A 22,276-nucleotide genomic window follows, 5' to 3' on the forward strand; every position below is an offset into this window, starting at 1 on the left:
AAGATTCATTTAAGACTAAAAACTCCGGAGAGGTGATGAAATGTTTTAAAGACATCCTTTGCGAGGACTTCCTAGCGTCACATTGGTCTCTGAACCAAAGACGCGAGGCCTTGTAGAGGAATGTCCAAGTGGTGGATGGGCGGAGTGCGCTTTCTTTATGCCGTAGAATGGGAGCTGGTGAGGAGAAAAACCTGCCGCAAGAAACCCAGAAACCATACACTATTGAAGGTAGAAAGTAAAATCCACATTCCACTGTTTATGCTACTTGCATGCCTTACTTATTTCAGTGGGCCAGCCATGCTGCAATCCATGGCGATACCGATTCATAAAGCAACATTTGGAATCACTGTCTATGGCGATGACAAGCGGTAATTTTTCCTGCGAAAGTACTTAACTTACTGGTGATCTGATACTTTCATGTTTATCTTTCAGGTGTCAGGCCATTTCAGCCTAATAAAATTGTAGCGGAAACGCTACAACTTTTCCGCAAGTACATCTTTCTTGGAGAGGCATTGCGCCTAAACACGCGTGTTGGATTCTGCGCAATAAAACGCACAGGCTTTCTGTTCTTTCTCGTGGAAGACTGGTTACCATATAAGATAGGACAAAGCAACGCTGCGGAGGCAGCATGAGCATTATACGCCCGCAACGACAGCACAGACCGTCCATGACTAAAGAGAATCTGAACATGCTCTTCGCTGAACCAGCGCAACAAGACAACGGAGAAAGGACGGCGTGTGCGTCCACGTCGTCCTCCTTCCGTTGTCTTTTTGCCCTCATACTTCCACTTCTCCGTTGCCTTTTTGCGCTTGTTCATCAAGGATCACGAAAGACCAACTAGCCCAAAAGCAAGCGTCACTCAACAATTCAGACCTGCTGAAACTGCCATCACTGAGAAGACATGTTGGGCGCGTAACACTGCACTGCCTGGCTGTTTTGTTCAGCTCCACGTGCGACTTTTTGTGCTACTGAAGACCTTAGCTAGTTCATTGGGCGCCAAGCCCAAAATATCAATAACGACCGTGCAAAGAAGCCCAAAATTAAACACAGACAACATGGAACATTAATCCGTCGTCGGATGTCTACGAGACCTATTCATAAGTCTCAGCGCGACCAGAAAGGGACAGCACAGACTCCGGACAATGAAGATGGACGATGCAGTCTCTGTACCCAGGGTCGGCGCTGTTGTTTTCCGTTACGTCAATTCAGCATACCCCGAGCAGTACCGCCGTAATCTCAGCGGTGCGCTTTAGTCGCTAGCAGGACCACGTCGCGCGAGAAAAATGGCGGTCTGAGGATCCCCTCACATAAGTCTAAAATCAAATTTTTGGTTCTTCGTAAGAAGTTTAATTAGCGTAACTGACCATAGAGGTTCGTTTCAATCACTACTTCAGTGGAATCACTAATTGAGGCTAGTGGTGTGTGAGCTTCAGGCGCCAGCCCCCTCTTACATAGAAACACCGCCAACAGCATCACATCGTCTAGAATAATTCGTTTCACTTTGGGGCTCACAGTAGGCCACTTCAAAAGAGCTAGGCCGGGATATGGGAGGCTCACTAACCCCAAGTACCCTTAGGTGTTGTTTTCTGCCCTGTTGTGAAATGTAGAAATTTATTTCACAGAATTCATTAGCGTTCCCCAGCCTTGTAAACGAAGCCGAACACACAGTAGAAACGAACTTACCAAAAAGGCGACTAGATGGGCATTAAATCGCTTGTCCTCTAGCGCATCCGCTGATGGGGATTGAATTTATTCCGCTGAAACGGCATGAGTAATTTATGCCCGCCGAGGGAGATTTTTTGCAGGCGCAATGGGGAGTTTTGTTAGTTCCTGCAAGGAATCGGTGCGGGGTGCTGAGGTTAATGACATCTTAGTCGAAATCAAGAGGAGGAAATGGGCTTGGGCAGGGCATGTAATGCGATGGCAAGTTAACCGCTTGTTTTAAGGGTAACGGAGGGGAATCGAAGAAAAGGCAAGCGTAGCAGGGGACGGCAGAAAGTTAGGTGGGCAAATGAGAGGGGGATACGGTGGCTGAAGCTGGAAAAACACAAGGTTAATTGGAGTGACATGGGAGAGGCCTTTGCCATACGGACAGAGCGACGCGGCGACATCGAGGTGTGCGCACCAGTATTAGCCATTGGGGCGTAGTGGTAGAGATAGCAGCTTGGGTCATCCAGTGGACGCTTCCGCACACACTGCCGTTCCCGGCACGCAAATCACCCAAATTCAACGCCGGATGTTAAGAGCAGCAGTCTGGCTATACCTGAATGCACCAGTCGCCATAAGCACCTACCAACCACCAATGCATGGCCATCGCCTGGTTCACGCTCATGGCTGGACTGGCTGACCTCGGACTGCTGTTGGCCCTGCTTCCTGTTAAGAAGCTTCTATAAATAAACCCCACCTTGCACTACGAACATATTCCTTTCCAACCGAGCTTGTTCCTAGCAGATAACGCATGCGTAGAAATTACTCATATTTTTAACGCGACACCTTCAGGGCCCTGTTACGCAGAGAAACCGCTGTAGTTGTTGGCGTGTAGAGAAAAACCTGGAAGGGTCGAGGGGGTCGTGACGTCACAACCACATCACCTTCGAGTCTGCAAAATTATACGGAAATGGTTGAAAATTATAGGTTACAGAGGAGACTGGTGCCACCAGCGGATAAAATTCTAAACAATAGGGAGGCAATCGCATGGCGACGCCTCCAATCTGGGAACTTCGTAAACCCGGTCTGGGCCTATCATGTTCATAGAGATAAAGAAAGCTTTAAGTGCAAGCACTGTGGGGCTAGAGTGACCCTCGACCACATAATCTGGGAATGCGCTAGCTCCCCAGGGGCTTACGAAAACATAAATTGTAGAGAAACCTGAGAAGCCCTGCTGTGGAGCGAGGCCCCTGCTTCGCAGCAACAAGCCATCCGCCTGGCGGAAGAAGATGCGAGGAATCAAGACCTCTTCGCCTGCTTCTAATCGCGGAGGTCCCGGCCCCCGTCACCAAGGCCTGCGTGCCGTGGACGGGGAGTAGGGGGCTTCCTTATCTGGCGGAAAATAAACTTGTTATCATCATCGTCATCATCACCTTCGCTGCCAATTCAAACGCCCCACAACGATCGCACATTACAACGACGATGACTTCACTACACAATTCCTCATTGGTCTACAGAGTCGTCACGCTCCACCACCATTACGTAGTGCCTCTGAAGAAAGAACAGCAATTGCGCTGAAAGGAAAAGTGGCCGAGACGGGACTCGAGCCGCCGCCCTTCGGTCCCTAGCCGGGTGCCCTGTAGACCTTATGCAAAATGCACTACCATCTAGCGGTCGCCGCGCGCGATCCCCCATGTTGGAGGATAGCCGCCGGAATCACAGCACGTACTGGTGCACGCTCGTCGCGCGCGCTCGAGTTTCACCGTCCTCAATATCCCCACATATTGCTTAGGGCCTTGCTGTACTCAGAAGGGTCACAAAGGCACTCAGGGAAAAAAGGCAAGAGCGCTTGATTTGAGCGCATTTCTATTTTTGGACTGCGATCCCCGACATCCGCGGCACAAATGTTGCAGAACCGTCGCTACATGTCGAGACATCGCGCAACACATTTCGTTATCGCCATATAGAAAATGAAATTAGAAATAAGCTTTTTAGGCACGAACAAAATATCACACAAAAGCTGTTTTTCTCCTGCGATTGCCCGTGAAGTGCTGCAATTATCGGCCTCGCAGGAGAGTAATCGTGATAAGCTGATCAGTGGTACGGGTCGCGTTTTGTGAGAACCGTCACTCCTAGCGTTATCCGCAGCAGCGGTTACATGCGTTAGTTTTCAGTGTGAATATTTGTTTCGAGGGAAACACTAGCAAGGGTCAAGTGCCCGTGGCACGCAACGTTTGCGCTCTGCAAGTCAGTCAATCGTTTCTGTTAGACCAGGGAATGGTGCCTATTTTGTGGAGCGACGGCTTGTATGTAGCGATTTCCCTTAACCGGCTGGTTTCCACGAAACCGTGTGTTGTGTAAAAAAAAAAAGGAAGGACCGTAAGTGATGCCGCTCAAGCGGTACCATAGTTCCAACTAGTAGCGGGAATGCGTAACGCGTGTAGAATCCTCCAAAAATCTCAGTGCACAACTGCTTGCCCGTCGTGGTAAAAAATCATGGGGGCACTTTGTTGACCTAAACTGCGGTGAGGCGGAAGCCTTAAGCGCAGTGTTGCTGCTTGTATCACTGGTATGTGGTTAAGAGGTTAAGCTTCGCCTCTAAGTGTGGAACGCGACAACGTCTAGCAACGCTGCCAGGGAGTCCACAGAACGCCATCGCCCGTTCGGCTCTACGCCTTGCTCGTCCGTAAATTGGTTTTTGAGGAAAGGAAATGTATCTGTCTCGCCTATCTCGGCGGACACCTGAACCTCACCGCAACGAGAAGAGAGGAGTGAACGAAGACACCGTATTCACTAGACGCGCCTTTGTTCATTCCAAACCATCGAGCTGGCATGACGGAGTGGTTAGCGTGCTCGTCTCACACTCCGGAGACCCTGGTTCGATTCCCCAACTCGACCAATTTCCGACTCTGTTTTACTTATTTCTCTGGTCGGACTAGAAAGGCTAATCAGGCTAATTGGTTAACTAAACAATTAACTAAATTCGGTCCCAATTACTTGGAGCATCACTATACCATTCCTCTAATTGGCTGCATGGTTACTAGCCAAAGTCCAATTGGCCCCGTTTGAAATTCGGGCACTGTGACGTCACGAACATTTCGACCAATTGAAAAGCGTGACATTTCTGTCGACAACTCCTGCTTACAACGACGAGGCATTAAAGGCTTCCGCCTTAAAACCATAGACACGGCTGCATTCACGGGCTACGTGTTTTTAGCGGTGAGAGTCCAAGAATGGTAAGCACTTGTGTAGTGGGGTCGTGCGGGGACCTAGGGGTCTATGCGCCCGGTAATAATACTAAAGTGTTTTCTGTCTGTCTAGGGCACTAGGGCAAACTAGGGGCTCTAGGGCACTAGAGCACTAGGACAAACAAACAAATGCTGTATGAACTTTTCAAGGAAAATGAAAGACGTCGCATGTAGAGAGGCCACTTTTTTCGACACTACCAACATGAGCGTGAAGTTTACTATCGTTTGATTTTGGCGCCGACGCAACACAGAAAACGCTACCACAACAACAGCAATTCAAGCGGCACGCCCGTTCGCAAAAAGCATCGAACCAAATAAAAACTAACTCAAACTAGACAGAAATGCGCACATTTTTAGCCGTCAACGAAAATTACACTTGCTTCGTACATTTCTTGGTGTTCAGCGTCGGCAAACTGACGTAGGACACCGTGAAAAACTTGTAGCTCCGTACCCGGTGGCGTTCGGAAATTGTTTGGACGCGTAGTGTCTGCGAAGTCACTTGTAAACTTGGGCAGCAGAAACAGGTCGACTGACCATTCAGTCATGTTTACAGGCTCGAGTGACAGGAAATAAGATTTTCGAGCCAGCACAGCAATAAGGAAGCTAACGCAGGGCACACCTAAATCCACAGAGCAGAGGCGGAACGAGCTTCAGTCATCCTCCAACATGGCGGCTTTCCACTGGTTCTTCTTTTCTCCGATAGATGGCAGCAATTTTGCATAAGGTCTATTCCACAACCAGAAAGGGACATGCGTTCGACTTGATTTAAAGAAGGCCTTGTGTGCCTTGTGGAAAATAAAAAAATGCTTAAACTCCCAAAAATAAAATGCGAAATATAAAATAGCAAGAATTGTCTGTGTCTGCGAAGTGATATGCAAAAAAGGCCCCTTCCCGCTGAAGGAGCAATACCCTTAAAGGGCCACTGACCAGAGGTCTGGACATTTTAAACAAACAAGCCCAGTGCATAGGTGAGGCATCCAAGATAACCTCTGCAAAATACTATAGTAATGCGTGCCCCGAAAAGCAGTAAAAATTCAAATCAAAGCGTGTTCGCACTTCCCTTCGAGAAGCCAAACTCCTCACCCTCTGCGCTGGCTCCCGAGCCTTCAAGCTGTTGTCATCTCGAAAACCTTCGCGAAAGGCATTCGATTGGTGCGCCTTTCTGACCGACGGGCGAAGGGTGGGCGTAGCTGGTTCGTCGCGTCGTCTGCTCGTTACGCGCACGCTTTCCATAGCGGCTTCCGTTTTCGCACACGCGTAGGGGCCCCCTTAAAACGATGTTTTTAGTTACTCAAGCCAGTTCAGGTATGCCTCAGCTTGTTCTGTGCGTGTGCCGTGTCGTGTGTCGTAGAGCCTTTCCCTGTTCACGCACTCGACCGCTCCGCACACACACTGCTTCTCGCTCGTCCATCTTGTCTACACTGCGAGGACAGGAACTTGGTAAAGAGAAAAGACACTAACACATAGAACCCATAAACACACACTTCGCCTTATATAATGTGCTTCTTGGCTTCAATAACATTTCAGTTGTGAGTTAGCGCTTGTGTCTCGTCCTCGTTCCTTTCTCGTGGTGTGCATGGTATGGCGCTATTTTTTATCTAATTCCTTTCTCTGCTTTCTATCTCTCCCTTCGTCCCCATTCCCACCTGTTGGGTAGCACACTGGGCGCCGCCTACTTAACCTGCCTTCTTTTCCGGTCATTATTCTCTCTCTTTGCCAGTTGTAGCTACGATCTACAAGGTGGCGTCACGCTGCAACCTAATTACCATCCAAACTTCTTCCGTTCAGCTCTGTGCAAGCATCATCCAAATCATGTTCTCCTCTTAACCGCTGCTGGTCGTTCGGCATAGCTCGGTGCGCTTTAGGGCAGGGGTGCCTAATTAGCGCCACAAGTTCTCGCCTGGTTGCCACCGGCTACAGCTTGGCAAGTACCTGGTGGGCAGCAGGTGAGCAGTGGCACAAGGCAGGTGCTATGGCAGGTGTGGCCATCGGCGGGACTTCGGGTGCGACCCAGGTTGCAGACAGACAGACAGACAGACAGAAAACGCCCAAATGCGGGGAACTACAGTGCTAGCGCACTAGAAGGACACATGCTAGGAAGTAGTGAAACGCGTCCTCAGACAACTTTCTGCATGAACTCAGTAATTATGGAGATCTTTTATATGCAGAAGCTGCTTGTTTCCACCAAAGGAAAGATGTTGTGACGTGTGGTGAACTGGGGTGCCTGAACAGCCAATCTCTTGCCAGGCAGACCCGGACCCGTTCGTTTAAAAAATCTTAATCAGCAGACGCAATGCCGCGACGATTTCCCCAGCGGGAGTTGGAAGGACGTCTCGAACGCCACCGAGAGGCGTGCCAGTCGCCAGCAGAGACAACCCGCCGGGCGCCTGCTGATTCATGGTTTGTATGTGATGGCGGTCGCAGCTGATCAACAGACTCAGGAAAGAAGAAAAGAATTCGAACTGCAGCAATATCGAGAAAAAAGGGAGAGCCCTTTCTGCGCATCCAAGTTTAAGGCAGCGCTTCCTGACGTTCTTATATCACCATCCCATACATACACCATTTTAGTTTCAATATCTGGGTGCCATATGTTTGTTTTACCCGAGTACCGTCGACGCTATGACGGGCTGGTAATTTGCTGCACGAAACAGCGTGTGATCTCTGGAAGTGTCATCCGTCCGTTTTAATCCTGCCAAGCTTAAAAGTTCTGGGTGGGGGTTCGCCCTGTGTTAAGCCAGTGTGCTACGACATCACCGCCTCCTACAACCAGCCGGGAACTGGCGACCAGGTTTCGATGGAGCGAATGATCAGCATCGGTGAGTGCCATGCTCGCACTTCACGCATGTAGTTTTTGCCGGTAGCTTCGAGTTGTGACAAGAGCCCTAGAAGTCGCCGAACGCCACGGGCTCATGGCCACTTGATGGGGCTGTAACCTCACACCGTCAGATACATTTGTCGGTAAAATAGTTTATCCTCCTCCTCCTGACGGTAGGGCACGGCGTTGCAAAATTTCAAGATCGTGGGGAGTAATCCAAAAATTCAGGGGGGAACTTTGTTGACCTAAAGTTCGGTGATGATGATGATGATGAAAAGCCTTTATTTAATAAAAGAGGTGAGGCTTTGTTAAAGAGCCCCGCAATGGGTGGAGTCCCTATTCCGGGACCCCATTGGTCGAAGCCGCCAGCTTAGCCCTCTTGACCAAAGCCTTTTGGGCCTGAAGGTCCGAGCAGCCAAGCAGGGCCGCCTCCCATTCCTCTCTGGTAGGGTTGGGTTGGGGGGAGAGAGCTGAGTTGCGCTGGCAAGCCCAAACCATGTGGTAGGTGTCAGCCACCTCGCCACATTGTTTGCACCTGCCAGTGAACGCGGGATCGAAGTGTTTTAATACTGCCGGTGAGGCGGAAGCCTTAAGCGCGGTGTTGCTGCTTGTGTCACTGATGTGTATAGTTAAGACGTTAAGCTTCGCCTCTAAGAGTAGAACGCGACAGCGTCTTGCAACGCTGCCAGAGAGTCCACAGAACGCCGTCACCCGTTCGGCTCTACGACTTGCTCGTCGGTAAATTGGTTTTTGAGGAAAGGAAATGTATCCGTCTCGCATATCTCGGTGGACGCCTGAACCGCGCCTTAACGAGAAGGGAGGAAGATGGGAGTGAACGAAGACACCGTATTCACTAGGCGCGCCTTTGTTCATTCCAAACTATCAGGCTGGCATGGCGGAGTAATAAAGAAAAAAAAAGCTGGCATGGCGGAGTGGTCAGCGTGCTCGTCTCGCACTCCGGAGACCTTGGTTCGATTCCCCAACTCTACCACTTTCCTACTCGGGTTTTATTTATTTTTCTGGTCTAACTAGAGAGTTTAATTCGGCTAATTCGTGAACTAAGCAATTAAAGCATTAAGCATTCCCTGCCTTCGCACACTTTCGCAGCCAGTGACTTTCTTAAAGAACTTGAGCGTCAATTCTTTCGCTGTTAATTGTACTTCGCTCGTTATGAATTTTTTGTATGAAATTTGTTTCTGAACAGCTGTATGCTTGTCATATGTGTACTCATGTTTTTGCCGCGGATGCCCCTCCTGCCTGGGCCATGTATATGTATGGTCTGCAGTATCTGCAAATAAATAATAAATAATAATATATAAATAGCTAAACTCAGTCTCACTTACTTAGAGCATCACTATACGGTCCCTTTCATTGGTTGCATGGTTAGTAGCCAAAGTACAGTTGGACCCGTTTGAAATTCGCGCACTGTGATGTCACGACCATTTCGACCAATTGAAAAGCGTGACATTTCTGTCGACAACTCCTGCTTACAACACTCCTGCTTTTTCACGGAGTAAGGATTCGTCATCTTACATAGTTCTGCCAGTTTATCTAGGGTAGAAAACGCTACCCGAACGCCTGCTCGTTGGCCTATCTTTTTCATATTATGGGAAATCCTTATCCTTTTCAGATTATCGGAAGAATCCCAAGAAGAAATTTGTTGACTACGCAGAAGGTGTCGTGTATTCCTTGCCACTGTTATGTGGTAAGGTTTACATAGGCCAAACCGGGAGATGCCTAAACGAGAGGCTACGCGAGCATAATAAGAATATAGAACATGAAAAAGGCAATCTTTCAGAACACTGTGAGGAATGTAAACCAGGCATATGCATGCCGAAGTGATGCCAGGTGATTAACAAGAGCAGGAAATAGCTAACACGGGAGATCGTTGAAGCAAGACGAATAAAAAACTTAGGAGATAAGTGTGTAAGCATCCCGTCCGTATCTCTAGCAAAGAAGGAGATGATTTTTTTTGACGGCTCGAGCAAACTGTGAAAAGTGACTTTCGTGGGATAGGCTTGTGGGACGATGTTCGCGCATGTGTTGTCGTCTTCGTTGTGTCCTTGTCTCGACCGGTGCAGTTTTTTCATCACGAGCAACCAACTAGCCCAAATATCCACCCTGAGCAACTGGCGACTGACTTGATTCAGAAAAAAAAAACATACCTACATCTTTATATATGCCAAATAATTGCCTAAAGTGCACATGCCAGCAACTTTTCCTTTTTCATACAATTTCATTGATAAATTACCTAAACAGTTATCACCTTTACCCTTAATGAACAAAGCCTCTGCCAGCTCCCATGCCGCCTGGTACTCTCGAGTAATCTTTAGTACTACACAAAACGGAAATGCAAAACCATATCTTCTACTTACAGCCTTAGCTTCCTTCATTCGTAAATTGTTCTGGAACCGATCTTGCGTACTTGTGGGGATTAATTCGGTGGCCTCCCTTAAAAGCTATTTTAATAGCATTAAAGAAGTCTCAGCTATTTAGACATGTAATTCGACTCCGATTCCGAATCAGAGATGAGAAAAAGAAACCCGCTGGCACTGAGAAGCGTGCGGACTACAGGAGAGGTCCGTTCGTGCCTTCCAGAATTGAAAAGCAAGAAGGAAAGCGCCTAACAAAGAGAACGACGAGACATGCGCTACTTGCACTACTTTGCAAGTTTCATGCCTCGTCGTTCTGGCCGCCGAGGTGGCTCAGTGGTTATGGCGCTCGGCTGATGATCCGAACGACACGAGTTCGATTCCGGCCGCGGGGGTCGAATTCCGACGGAGGTGAAATTGTAGATGCCCGTGTACTGTGTGTCGAAATTTCCGGAGCCCTTCACTACGACGCCCCTCATATCCCGGGTCGCTTTGGGACTTTAAACCCCATAAACCATAAAACCATGCCCCGTCGCTATCCTTCGTGCTGTCCTTGTTGCGCTTGAATCCTGCAAGCTATACACCAACCTTCCCCGCTAAGTGTTTTATTGTGCTTCCGTGCATGGCACTGGATTGGCGGGCCAGTCCACGCACGCAAGAATGCCGCTACTGGAGCAAGGCGTGTTGTAGTCTGGGCGTACTTGTAACTGAGAGTAAGCACGAACGAAATGCTTTCGTTACAAACAGCAGACATTCCTGCCTGCATATAGTGTCTGGTTTGTGTTGTCAATTCTTTGTTCGCATGGCTTCCACTTTACATACCGGACAAAACTGTATGGGCCGCAATGTGCTCACTACATTACCACCCACTTGTACAAACTGCAATGGCCCGCTTCCTGCTTCATATGGAGGTTGAATTAAAAAGAAAGCTGCTACACTTCCGCGCTCTGTGAAGTGTGTCCAAGGGGAACCACCCAAGCGATATTAACAGTCGCCTAGTCCTGAGGTGGTTTCCATGCATACGCCATACATTAACCAAGATGCATCAACGCAACAACACAAGAGAGCTGTAAACAAATATCCAGCAGCAGCAAAAAATGAAACCTGGCAAGCCCTCGGGTACACTGCCTACTTCAAAGCTGCCGGAGCATTCGGCACAAGCCCAGACAAATCGCCACTCTCATTCTCAGCCACTCTCAGGCCGGCATGCTCCCTGACGACTGGAAGGTGGGCAAGGTGGTTCCAGTACACAAGTCTGGTGATGTTCACAGCCCTTTTAACTACAGACCAATATTATTAACTTCTATTCCATGCAAACTACTTGAACATGTAATCTATTCTGCCCTCATGAGTCACCTTGAGTCCAATTCTTTTTTCACACCCCATCAACATGGTTTTCGAAGAAATCATTCATGTGAAACACAGTTAATCGCATTTACTAACGACCTTTTTGAAGCTTTTGGTCGTTCTTCGATTGTTGATTGCATATTCATTGACTTTGCTAAAGCCTTCGATACCGTTTCTCATCCTCTTCTAATTCTCAAACACAGCGAACTAAACATAGATTGTGATGTATTAAAATGGACTGAATGTTTTTTGGCCGGTCGTACTCAGTATGTAACAGTTAATGACCATGATTCTAATCTTTCTTCAGTAACATCGGGCGTTCCTCAAGGATTTGTTCTAAGACCTCTCCTTTTCCTAATCTATATTAATGATCTTCCTGATCTCATAACATCATCTATTATCAGGCTGTTCGCTGACGACTGTGTAATATACAGAGAAATTTCCAACCAATCTGGTACCTTGGTTCTTCAATCTGACATTAATAACATTTCTGCTTGGTGCGACACTTGGCTAATGAAGCTTAATGTATCTAAATGTAAAGAAATGAAAGTAACACGACTACCTTACAAAGCTAGCCCGCATCCATATATTCTAAATGGCTCCCCTTTAGCTTTTGTTTCTGCATAAAAGTATCTTGGCGTATACATTACCAATGACCTCTCATGGAAAATGCATATCGAACACATAACTAACAATGCTAATCGAATGCTTGGTTTCCTTCGCCGTAACTTTTCACTTGCTCCGATTAGTTTAAAACTACGTCTGCACAAAGCCGTAGTCCGATAAAAAATAGAATATGCGTCTTCCGTGTTGGACCCTAACATCAAGTCACTGATTAATACTTTCGAATCAGTTCAGAATCGTTCGGCCCGTTTTATCTTGACTAACTACTCGCATTCGTCTAGCGTCACACTAATGAAGAGAACTCTAGACCTTCCAGATCTTTCACTGCGGCGTCATCTTTCTAGGCTTTTCACTTTCCACAAAATATATTACACTAATAAATCGCTAAAACACAGTCTTTTCACTGCTCAAAGTTATGTATCATCTCGTATTGATCATCGACTCAAAGTGAATGTCCCAAGTTGCAGAACCAACCAGTACTTTTATTCTTTCCTGCTAGAGACCAGCTCAGACTGGAACCACCTGCTCGCCTCCATTGTCTCCATTTCAGAACCAGGAGCTTTCAAGTCTGCGCTTCTTCATCACCTGTGTTAATTGACTGTCATTTTTATATTTGTTTTTGTGTAATATACTTACCACTCCTATCTGTAACGCCTCAATGGCCCTGATAGTAATGAAATAAATAAATAAATAAATAAGTTATGCGCCGCCATGCGACGGCCATCAGGGAAAGGCAGCAAAACAGAAGCACTCAACAAGACATCACATGCCTACGGATTCGGATGCTGTTTGTACCTATCAAAACTCTTGTCGCCGTCAACCCTTCGTCACGAGGTCTCCCAGAAGTGGAAGCTGTCCTTGAAATGGAGCGATTGATGTCGGCCTCCTACGCTCCGCAGGGGCGTAATACCAGATATCAGTAGTCATGGCATCAACAGCGAGAGCTTCACCACAACTGACCGTCCAGAAGGTCTTTTCAGGAGGACAGAGGGGCGCAATAAAAGACACGGGCATAGAAGTATACAGGGACGAGCGCTTACTATTAACAGGCTTTATTCGACGTAGACCGTTAATATACCTTCCCTTTACCCAAGCGCCACTGTGCGAATCACAAGCACGTGGGTACCAGAGAACACCAAATGAATTCCAAAGGCAGGCGATAACAGAAATCTATCTAAGAAAACCATTTCAGATCGGCGAAGTATCACAGATGAATCACTGATGCAGTTCTCTCCTTTTTTTCTAATGTAATAGGCTTCGACCAGTTCCCGTTCAATCTGATCGCAGCTTCTCAACAATACTTTACAGTCCGATAAGCGGGGATAACAGGCGACCTTATTCTTCTTAGTGCATTCTTGGCAATGGTCCGGGAGATGGATGCCTGTTTTATCTAAAGAGTTCTTGTGCTCCAGAAGGCGCTGGTTGAGGCAACGTCCAGTTTTCCCAACGTAAACCTTCCCGCAAGTGAGCGGGAACTCATATACAACTCCTTTTTTTAAGTGGGGCTTACTGCGTTTTACGCCACACTCTTGCAGTTTTTCTTTTCTTCTTATGCGTGCGTCTGCCAGTCTTCATTGGCGTTAGTTGAAAAAGAGGTATCATCTTGAGATAATTCATAATTTCGGGGGGTTTTCGGGGGGGGGGGGGGGGGGTAAGAAGTAGGCTTTTGATCGGACTTCGCCACGTGGCGGATGAGTTGCGATTGTTGTTGATCTTGATTTTGATGGACCAATGCTCTTTGCTCTGTATTTACACGTGATTATTGTGTATATGTGTTTGCTCCTTTCAATAAAATTTCAGTTTCGAGTCAGCGCTCGTCTGTGTTGTCTTCTTGCTTCGTCCTTCGTCTTGTTCGCGCTGTACCCCCCACGATGAATACTGGTTAGAATGGTCGGCAGCCTTGAAACGATGAGGCATTTCAAAGCCGTTGCGCTATTCGCAGGCGAGCTGAAAGGAAAATTCTGCGCACAAAAATATGAAGACCCGTGCGCCCGCCGACAGACACAACATCGCCGGAGCTATCTGGACGAACTCAGTGGGTAAAGATGACGTGAATTTCGTTCTGCACTGGATTTGCGACTAACAGTCAACAAAATTTGGTGCATCGTTAGAGGTATACGCACTCCACTTCAACAGCTTCACCCCTTAACTGCCTTCTCTCTGCATGAACATAAATCTCTAAAAGAAGTCTCAGAAGAATACTGCAGTCTACTGTCAGTGGGCACAGGGCCTTCGACACTTTCCGCAGATGGTCAATCAGGCATCCCACAGGCGGCAGTGCCAGCGTCGGACCTGCCTTTAACATTTGCAGTACTATCCACACCTATTGCGGAATCAGACGTGTCCGGGTCATGATGAAGTGGCCATTAGCGCCATGGCAAAGCTGCCCCGCACATCCTGTCTTCGACTCCGTGATTATTACTATTCTTCCTGGATGACTGTTGAAGTCCCCACGGAATGGAAGCTGGCGAAAATTGTGGCTGTTTTGAAACCTTGTAAGCAGCCATCAAGCTACGCATCCTCACCCCACCCCCCCCCCCCCCCCCCCCCAGCGCCCTAGTAAGCTGCGTAGGTAAGCTTATAGACGCAAGCTAGGCCAGTTTTTGCCTCGGAGGAAAGATGTGCAAATGGATTGAACACTACTTAAAAGAACGACAAATTTTTATGAGCACTCCAAACAGTCCAACAATCTTTTACACAGTGGATACGGGCGTACCTCAAGGAGGAGTGCCCAGCCCTATCCTCTCCAATGTTACTCTTCTGCACATAACAAGAAATCTTCCACGAGGAGTACCTATAACGATCTATGCAGATGATATCTGCATCTAGAACGCGTCACGTGCGCACCGTATTACCTAGCAACGTCTTCAGAGAACGTTACTGCAGATCTTGATGTACCTGGCACTCCGATGTCTTCGTCTCTGGCCAGAAAAGAGTTTTGCCATGGCTTTTACAAGAAAAATGATGACTCGATATCCGCTCCATCCTGGAGGTCTGTCGCTGCCTTATGTACTGTCTCAGCGATTCCTAGGTGTAATGGTAGACACCTCGTGGTCACCTCATATAAAAAAAAAAAAACCTCGAGAGGATCAGTGCAGCATCATTGGTTTTCAGGCTCATGGCGGGAAAATGGTGGGGCAACAACTGCCGTTCAGTGGTTCCTCTTGAAAAAGCGTTCTTTGAAGGAACCTTGCGCTACTCCCTACCGGTCCTTCGAAGATATCTCCAACAAGCAAGAAGATTCTCGAGGACGCGCGGAACAACTGCCTGCGGGTATGCATCGGCCTCCCAAAGGGTTCCTCTGCATTAGGTACAGTAGCGGAAGCAGGCTGTCTCCCGCTAGATGTAATTGCCGCCCAGGAGACTATGCGTTCCTATCTTCGCCATGTTCTCTAAGGGAAGAAGCACTTCCCATACCGTGTCCACCTCACACACTGAAAACCTGGCTTTGGCCAAGCTGTGCAGCTCTTGCACAGCTCCGCTGATGAGGCAGCACGGGGAGCACTGATTTTCAGTTGGGCCGCCGTCAGGAGCAGCAGCAACCTGAGCCCCGCGGCGTTCACAGCGTCCAGGCTGTGGCCACGGGCAGGCGTGGGTCCGATGCCGCACCGTGCCACAGCGTGAGCAGGCAGGGATCGTTTTCTTATAGAAGCGGACGGGGAGACGCTCGCAACTGTAGAGCACGGTCCGCGGCACCCTTGTCCCCACAAAGGTGATCACAGCAGTCTGTGTTCTACCCAGTTTCTGCACAGACGCATGGGAGACTGCCCTCCTCAACTGCTCCACACTGGAGTCCCAAAGGGCTCTAATAAAGCGGGCGCGAGAAGGGGCCTCGTCGTGCGGTGTCCCGGACTAAGGATACCGACCATGTAGCGGGGTCTTCTGATCCCAAACTCTCTCTCAGTATTAAATAAGTTTTTCACCACAACCACCACCACCAGCTCTTGTCCCTCCCTTCTATTAAACAGCCACAGAAACTACTTCCTCTGACCTTACCCCCTTGGACACACTCGCCTCTAAGGATGAATAAAGGTGTTCCAGGTGTGAGTACATGCGAAGAGCCGCATGTCACAGGCAGCGCTTCTATAAGGTACTCTCGCCTACTTAACCGAGGAATATACCCAGCATACCCACCTTCCTTGCCCGGCCGCCATCCCGGCCGCCATCGGCCGCCATCGGCCGCCATCCATGCCCGGCCGCCATTGCATACTGCCACCTTTTCCGCTTCATTTTTCTTTCGAGCAGCAACGGACTGGAACGGCCTACCCCCTGACATCGTCAACATCGCTTCATCCTCTACTTTTCAAGAACATGTAACCGATCACCTTCAGTGCTGAATAATATTCGCTGTTTTGTTTGCTCATTTCATTAAAATCCCACCCCTTATGTAATACCCCCGATACAAGGGGGCCTTTAAGGTAAATAAACTGAACTGAACTGAACTGAACTCTTTAACGACGGTTCAACTGCTCAAGAAGCTTCTTCCTGTGGTCTTTATGCGCCCTCAACAACCCAGGTGGCACATGGCAGCGGGCCAATATTAAGAATTAGATGGCAAAGCATGGCCAGAGTTCCCATTGAGTGCCTTATATTAGCTGAACCATAACACATCCATTGATGGCCCTGGTTGTTCGTTGCTCGCACAGTAGTGGCTGTGCCGTCTTAAACCCTGGCTATCATGCGCCATGTTGGCCAGTTCCCCCGCTGCTATTCTAGAAAGCTGTTTGTATTAGCCAAGCTTTGCCGTCAATGATCCAAAGTGAAAAGTATATCGGCAAACTCTGTTGAACCTTGTGCCATCTGCTAAAACAATATGGCAGCGTTCAATACTTATGCAACACAGAAAGACAGTTTACAATCTCTCGAACTCGTCAAAATTAACTTAAGGTCTCTATAAGAGGTGTGAAACCAGTGCAGACCTGTCTCATCTCAGTTTAACTATAAATGGCATATATACGCGTACGTTGCCGAAGGAAATGTGGTACTTTGATAGTTGACATAAGAACACATGCTTCTCGAGAAATTATTGCGTTTGAGCAGTTCTAGAGTAGTAGCGCTGAAGTATTTATTTATTTATTTTATTTATACAATACTGCAGGCTGTTAAGGCCCAAGCAGGAGTGGGATAAACATACAGAGAACTCCGGCGACCAGAAGAAGACGACGCCAACAGCAGAATTCAGTAGAAGGGATGTAGTAAATACCGAGCATGAAAATAAAACAAGTCGCAACAAACAACAGACAATATTTAACGGTCAAGTACTTGTTCAATAGCGGAAAGCACATTTTCGGATACAAACACATGAGGGGGTAGGTTGTTCCAATCTTCTATAGTTCGAGGAAAGAAAGAATATTTAAAGTTATTGGTGCGGGCAAACAAAGGAGATAATTTATGCGGATGGCAATGCCTTGTTACTCTAGTTGTTGAAGGTTTCATATACAATGAAGGGTCAAGACGGAACTGAGAATGGTAGAGTTTAAAGAGGAATTTAATTCTTGCTAGCCTTCTCCAGTACTCTAAAGGTTTGATGTTGTTGATTCTCATTAATTCAGATGGGGAGTCATGTCGACGGTACCGGTTATAAATGAAGCGAACTGCTGACCTTTGAATCTGTTCAAGTTTGCTAATGTCTTTTTTAGTGAAAGGGTCCCAAACCTCGCATGCGTACTGCAATCTAGATTTGATCAGAGTGTTGTAGGCCAGAAGCTTTACATGGGAGGGGCAGTATTTGAGCCTGTGTCTTAACTGGCCGAGTTTGCGGCGTGCTGAGGAGCAGATATTGTTAACATGAGCGGACCAGCTTAAATGTTCTGTAATCGTTACGCCCGAATATTTAAAACAGTCAGTTTGATTATGGGGATCTGCTTGATAGTGTACTTGTGAGCAAGAGGAGACTTTTTGTTTGTGATACGCATGAAAACAGTTTTATCTGGATTCAGCTTCATATCCCAGCGATCACACCAACTGGAAGCAGCATTAAGACTTTCATTAAGCACAGCCTGATCATTGCTATTTTTAACAGCCTTGAAGAGCAAGCTGTCATCCGCAAATAATCGAATACTAACGCTTTCATGTATGACGGAGGTTAAGTCGTTCACATAAATTAAGAAAAGAAGAGGGCCTAGGACGCTGCCCTGCGGGACACCAGAATTGACAGAGAGGACGTCGGAATGGTGCCCTTCGAAATCAACAAATTGCTGGCGCTTATCAAGATATGACGATACCCAGTCAACTACAGTTTGTGGTAAACCCAGCTCGTCAAGTCTGAATAGCAGACCGGAATGAGTAACCTTATCGAATGCCTTGCTGAAGTCCAGGAATATAACGTCAATCTGACCGGAACTATCGAGAACGGAAGAAAACGAATGAATTGTGGAAACTAGTTGTGTGGTTGTCGACAGGCCTTTGCGGAAACCGTGCTGGAAAGGAGAGAGTATGTTTTTACTATCGAGGAAATCAGTGATGTAGTTGGAAATGATATGTTCCATGAGTTTGCATCAAGTGCTGATGAGAGATATCGGTCGGTAGTTGGTTAACTGAGAGCGGTCACCTTTCTTAAATACAGGCACGACACGTGCGAGCCTCCAGTCCGACGGGACATCGGCACTAGAAAAAGACAAACGAAAAATGACAACAAGAAACCGGGCAAGCGATTCAGCGTAACGGCGCAAGAAGGCGTTTGGAATACCATCAGGGCCGCTCGATGATTTAGGATTCAGATTTAGGAGCATAGAAAAGATGCCCTCATAGGATATAAATTCCGGGCTGACACTGCTCGTGCCGTGAAAACAAGAGGGTCGGGGGCGGGAATCTGAAAAAACTGACTGAAAGAAAAGATTAAATTCTGTGGCTATCTGCGGCTTGTCGCGAACAGTTTTTTTGCCGGTCTTGATGTGATCGATGGATTTGCGTGTATCAGAGGTAAGGTGGCGCCAGAATATGGCAGGATCGCTCTTGATGAACTGCGGTAATGTGGAAGAATAATAAAACTGCTTACTAGAGCGAAGTTTTTCTGCAAGTAAAGGTCTTAAGTTTCGAAGCGCAGGGTTGTTCTTCGTGTTCTTTCTGAGCCTTTTTATTCTGCGTAATAAATGAATTATTTCGCCGCTGATCCATGGGTTTTTACGACGCACATTCGGTTGGTTTTGTTGGTTTGGTTTTGTGGGGTTTAACGTCCCAAAGCGACTAAGGCTATGAGAGACGCCGTAGTGAAGGGCTCCGGAAATTTTGACCACCTGGGGTTCTTTAACGTGCACTGACATCGCACAGCACACGGGCCTCTAGAATTTCTCCTCCAAAGAAATTCTAGCCGCCGCGGCCGGGATCGAACCCGCGTCTTTTGGGCCAGCAGCCGAGCACCATAGCCACTGAGCCACCGCGGCGGCTTCGCACATTCTTAGTTTTGCTCGGAATGAAGTGTTGAATACAGAAATGGCAAGCAGATTTGAATTTATTTCATAGATTATTGACATCATTTCCCGTGAATTTTTCTAAGGACATTTCGAGGTAATCAAGAACTGACTCATCGTTAGCCCTACTAAAATCTTTAACTGTGCTTCTGTGTCGAGCAGACGAGTTATTAGATGCGTGTATTCTGTATGTGAAAACTACAAGCTTATGATCTGATATTCCGTCTTCAACTGCAACATTAACATCATCGAGAGATCTGGTATGAAAGATAAGGTCTCAAACAGATGATGATGTTCCCTGCACTCTGGTTGGAATATTAACAGCTTGGGTAAGGTCACAAGCCAGCATGATATCAGAGAGGATACTTTCATGGAGAGAACTTGATGATATGTCGGGCCAAACAATGTCTGGTAGGTTGAAGTCTCCGGCTATTATTATGCAACTTTTACTTTTGCAATATTTAATAAGGTGGTCATGCATTTTGTTCAGGAAATGTATGGATGCAGAGGGCGGACGGTATACTGCAAATAATATAAATGAATGTCCATTGTAGTTTATTCGTAGGCAAAGACTTTCATGGTCAACGAATTGTTCTAGCAGAGACGCTTGAACACCGGAACTTAGAATGACGGCAACGCCGCCACCACGGGAAGGCCTGTCTCGCCTGTAAATACTATAAAAATTTGGAACCAAATCCTGGTCACTTATCTCTTCGTGAAGCCAGGTTTCAGTCATTACAGTCACATGGGGATCGTGAAATAACAGTATACTTTCAAGTTCAGCAGTCTTGTTAACGATACTTCTTGCGTTAATGTTAAGCAGTCTCAGGTACTGCGGTGCAGACCTCGGGCTTTGTCATGCGCTAACCGGTGTAGCAGATGTGGACGAAATTTTTACTCGCGCATTTTTTACATCGTCCCACACAAACGTATCATTGTCGATTCGCAATTTATCATTTGTCACGAAAACATGCTTCCCGTTGTCCTTATCGCCCTTGGCGCTTTGCCACAGCAATCTCCGCCTACGAAGTGTACAGCGAGAATAGTCATTTTCAATAAAAATGTTGGTGTTCTTTAGCTTTTTTGCATTCATGAGTACAGCCTGTTTTTCATTGTAATCCTGAAGATACAAAATCACAGGTCGATTTGCGCCTTTTCGACCAAGTCTGTGAATTCGGCCAACAGATTTGCACTTCACATCAAGCATTTTGTCAAATACGTCACTGATTACTTTACTCTTAAGCTGAGATACCGATTCATTTTCTGGTTCCGGTAGGCCATAAACCACCAGATTGGACCGGCGACTGCGGTCTTCAAGGTCAACAATTTTTTCAGATTGTTGCTTTACATAACACTGAAGTTCACGCAAATAACTATCTAGACCATCAATATTGGATGTTGCGCAGTTCATGGACTGCACAAGCTGATCTATCTGTGAAACTTGAGCATTGAGGGCATTTATAGTTTTATCATAAACAGACAGCTGCAATTTCAATTCGCCAATACCCTTGAGGATTTCTGTCTGTGCTTCAACAATACTTCTAAGCATATCAGCAGTGTTTGGTCCAGGATTTGATTCAACGTCTCCACAAAGCAACATTTTGCAGACAAGGAAGCAGTCATGCATAATACATAAAAGGGCGTGTGGGCTTGGCAAAATAACAAGGTATCTGTTACTAGCTTTAACGGAATAGGCATAACTAACCTGAACAACAAAAGGGACAGGTCTGGTCATCATCAAGGTTGATTTCGCTTCGCCAAGCCCACTGAAGTCCGGGTGGCGGGGGACAGACAGACTTTATAGCTTGCGCCGAGGATGACGTCACTGATCGGAGCGACTCGCTGAAATTGGCGGGAAGATAGCGATGAAACTGGTAGAATGATCCGGCCATGCAGGAAGATACCTGCGGTGAAGGTGCTGAATCCAGGAGAAGCGGCGGCGGTGCCCAACCAGCAGGGCCAGCAAGGATACCGCCGAGCAGAAGCACCTGAACAACAAAAGGGACAGGTCTGGTCATCATCAAGGTTGATTTCGCTTCGCCAAGCCCACAGGTCGACATTTGAGCTAGTTGCTATAGCATCACGAAAAAAATATCGCGCGCTCAGGAGAACCGACAAGGAAGACCAAACAACACAAGCGTTTACTCGCAACTGGGCCTTTATTCAAAAAACGCAGAAAAAAGAGCTAAACAAAGACAAAAACCTCAAACAGAAACACAGGCCATCACGCAGGCCCATCAGGATAAGAATCACGCAGGCACGTCAAAATAAGAGAACTCTTTTTCATGCAGGACCTCCATTTGGTCAGCAACACACGTATGCTCATTCTTACGGATATGAGAGGCCTCTGAAACCTCTCCAGTTAGTTTATTTCGGCGCCGAAACAAGATTGTGGTTTGACCACGGCTTTCATTTGGAACAGTACTTAGCAAGATTATATGAAGGCCGCTTTTTAAAGGACAAGAAGTGCTCTTGCAGGCGCACATCAAGGCGACGGCCAGTTGTACCGGCCACAAGAGAAGGGAATGTAATACATCACTCCTTTTGCACATCTGACATAGCGGTTCCCGTCGTTCACGGTGAACCGCTTCCTTTTATCAGGCACGCCGCTGCTGGAGCGAAGGGCAACCTTCGCAAAAATACAGCTGACTTTTTGGGGGCTCAAGAACAGAACACTAGCACCATATCTATTACCCACATTTCTTGGTTAATGCGAAAATCTATCAACATAACGAAGAACTCCAACATTTTTGTTTTTTTTCTCCTCTTCTAAAAGCGCAGGAAGAAACCTAATAACATGTTTAACTTTTTTAA

The 22,276-nt window shown here is 47.1% G+C and overlaps 1 protein-coding gene and 1 long non-coding RNA gene across 2 annotated transcripts in view; one reads left to right on the forward strand and one right to left on the reverse strand.

Moving 5' to 3' along the window:
• The window catches only part of LOC149326641 (uncharacterized), a 61,014-nt gene extending 57,739 nt beyond the window's left edge, over positions 1–3,275 (forward strand). The window contains exon 7 of the mRNA XM_089563408.1: positions 3,165–3,275. Coding sequence (XP_089419534.1) covers positions 3,165–3,275 — 111 coding nt within the window. The remainder of the gene's footprint in view (positions 1–3,164) is intronic.
• The window catches only part of LOC149326640 (uncharacterized), a 233,227-nt gene that overhangs the window by 101,207 nt on the left and 109,744 nt on the right, over positions 1–22,276 (reverse strand). The window lies entirely within an intron of this gene.

The sequence above is a fragment of the Amblyomma mixtum genome, chromosome 10, assembly GCF_055824585.1.
Source record: "Amblyomma mixtum isolate Tamu chromosome 10, ASM5582458v1, whole genome shotgun sequence".
Classification (NCBI taxonomy): domain Eukaryota; kingdom Metazoa; phylum Arthropoda; class Arachnida; order Ixodida; family Ixodidae; genus Amblyomma; species Amblyomma mixtum.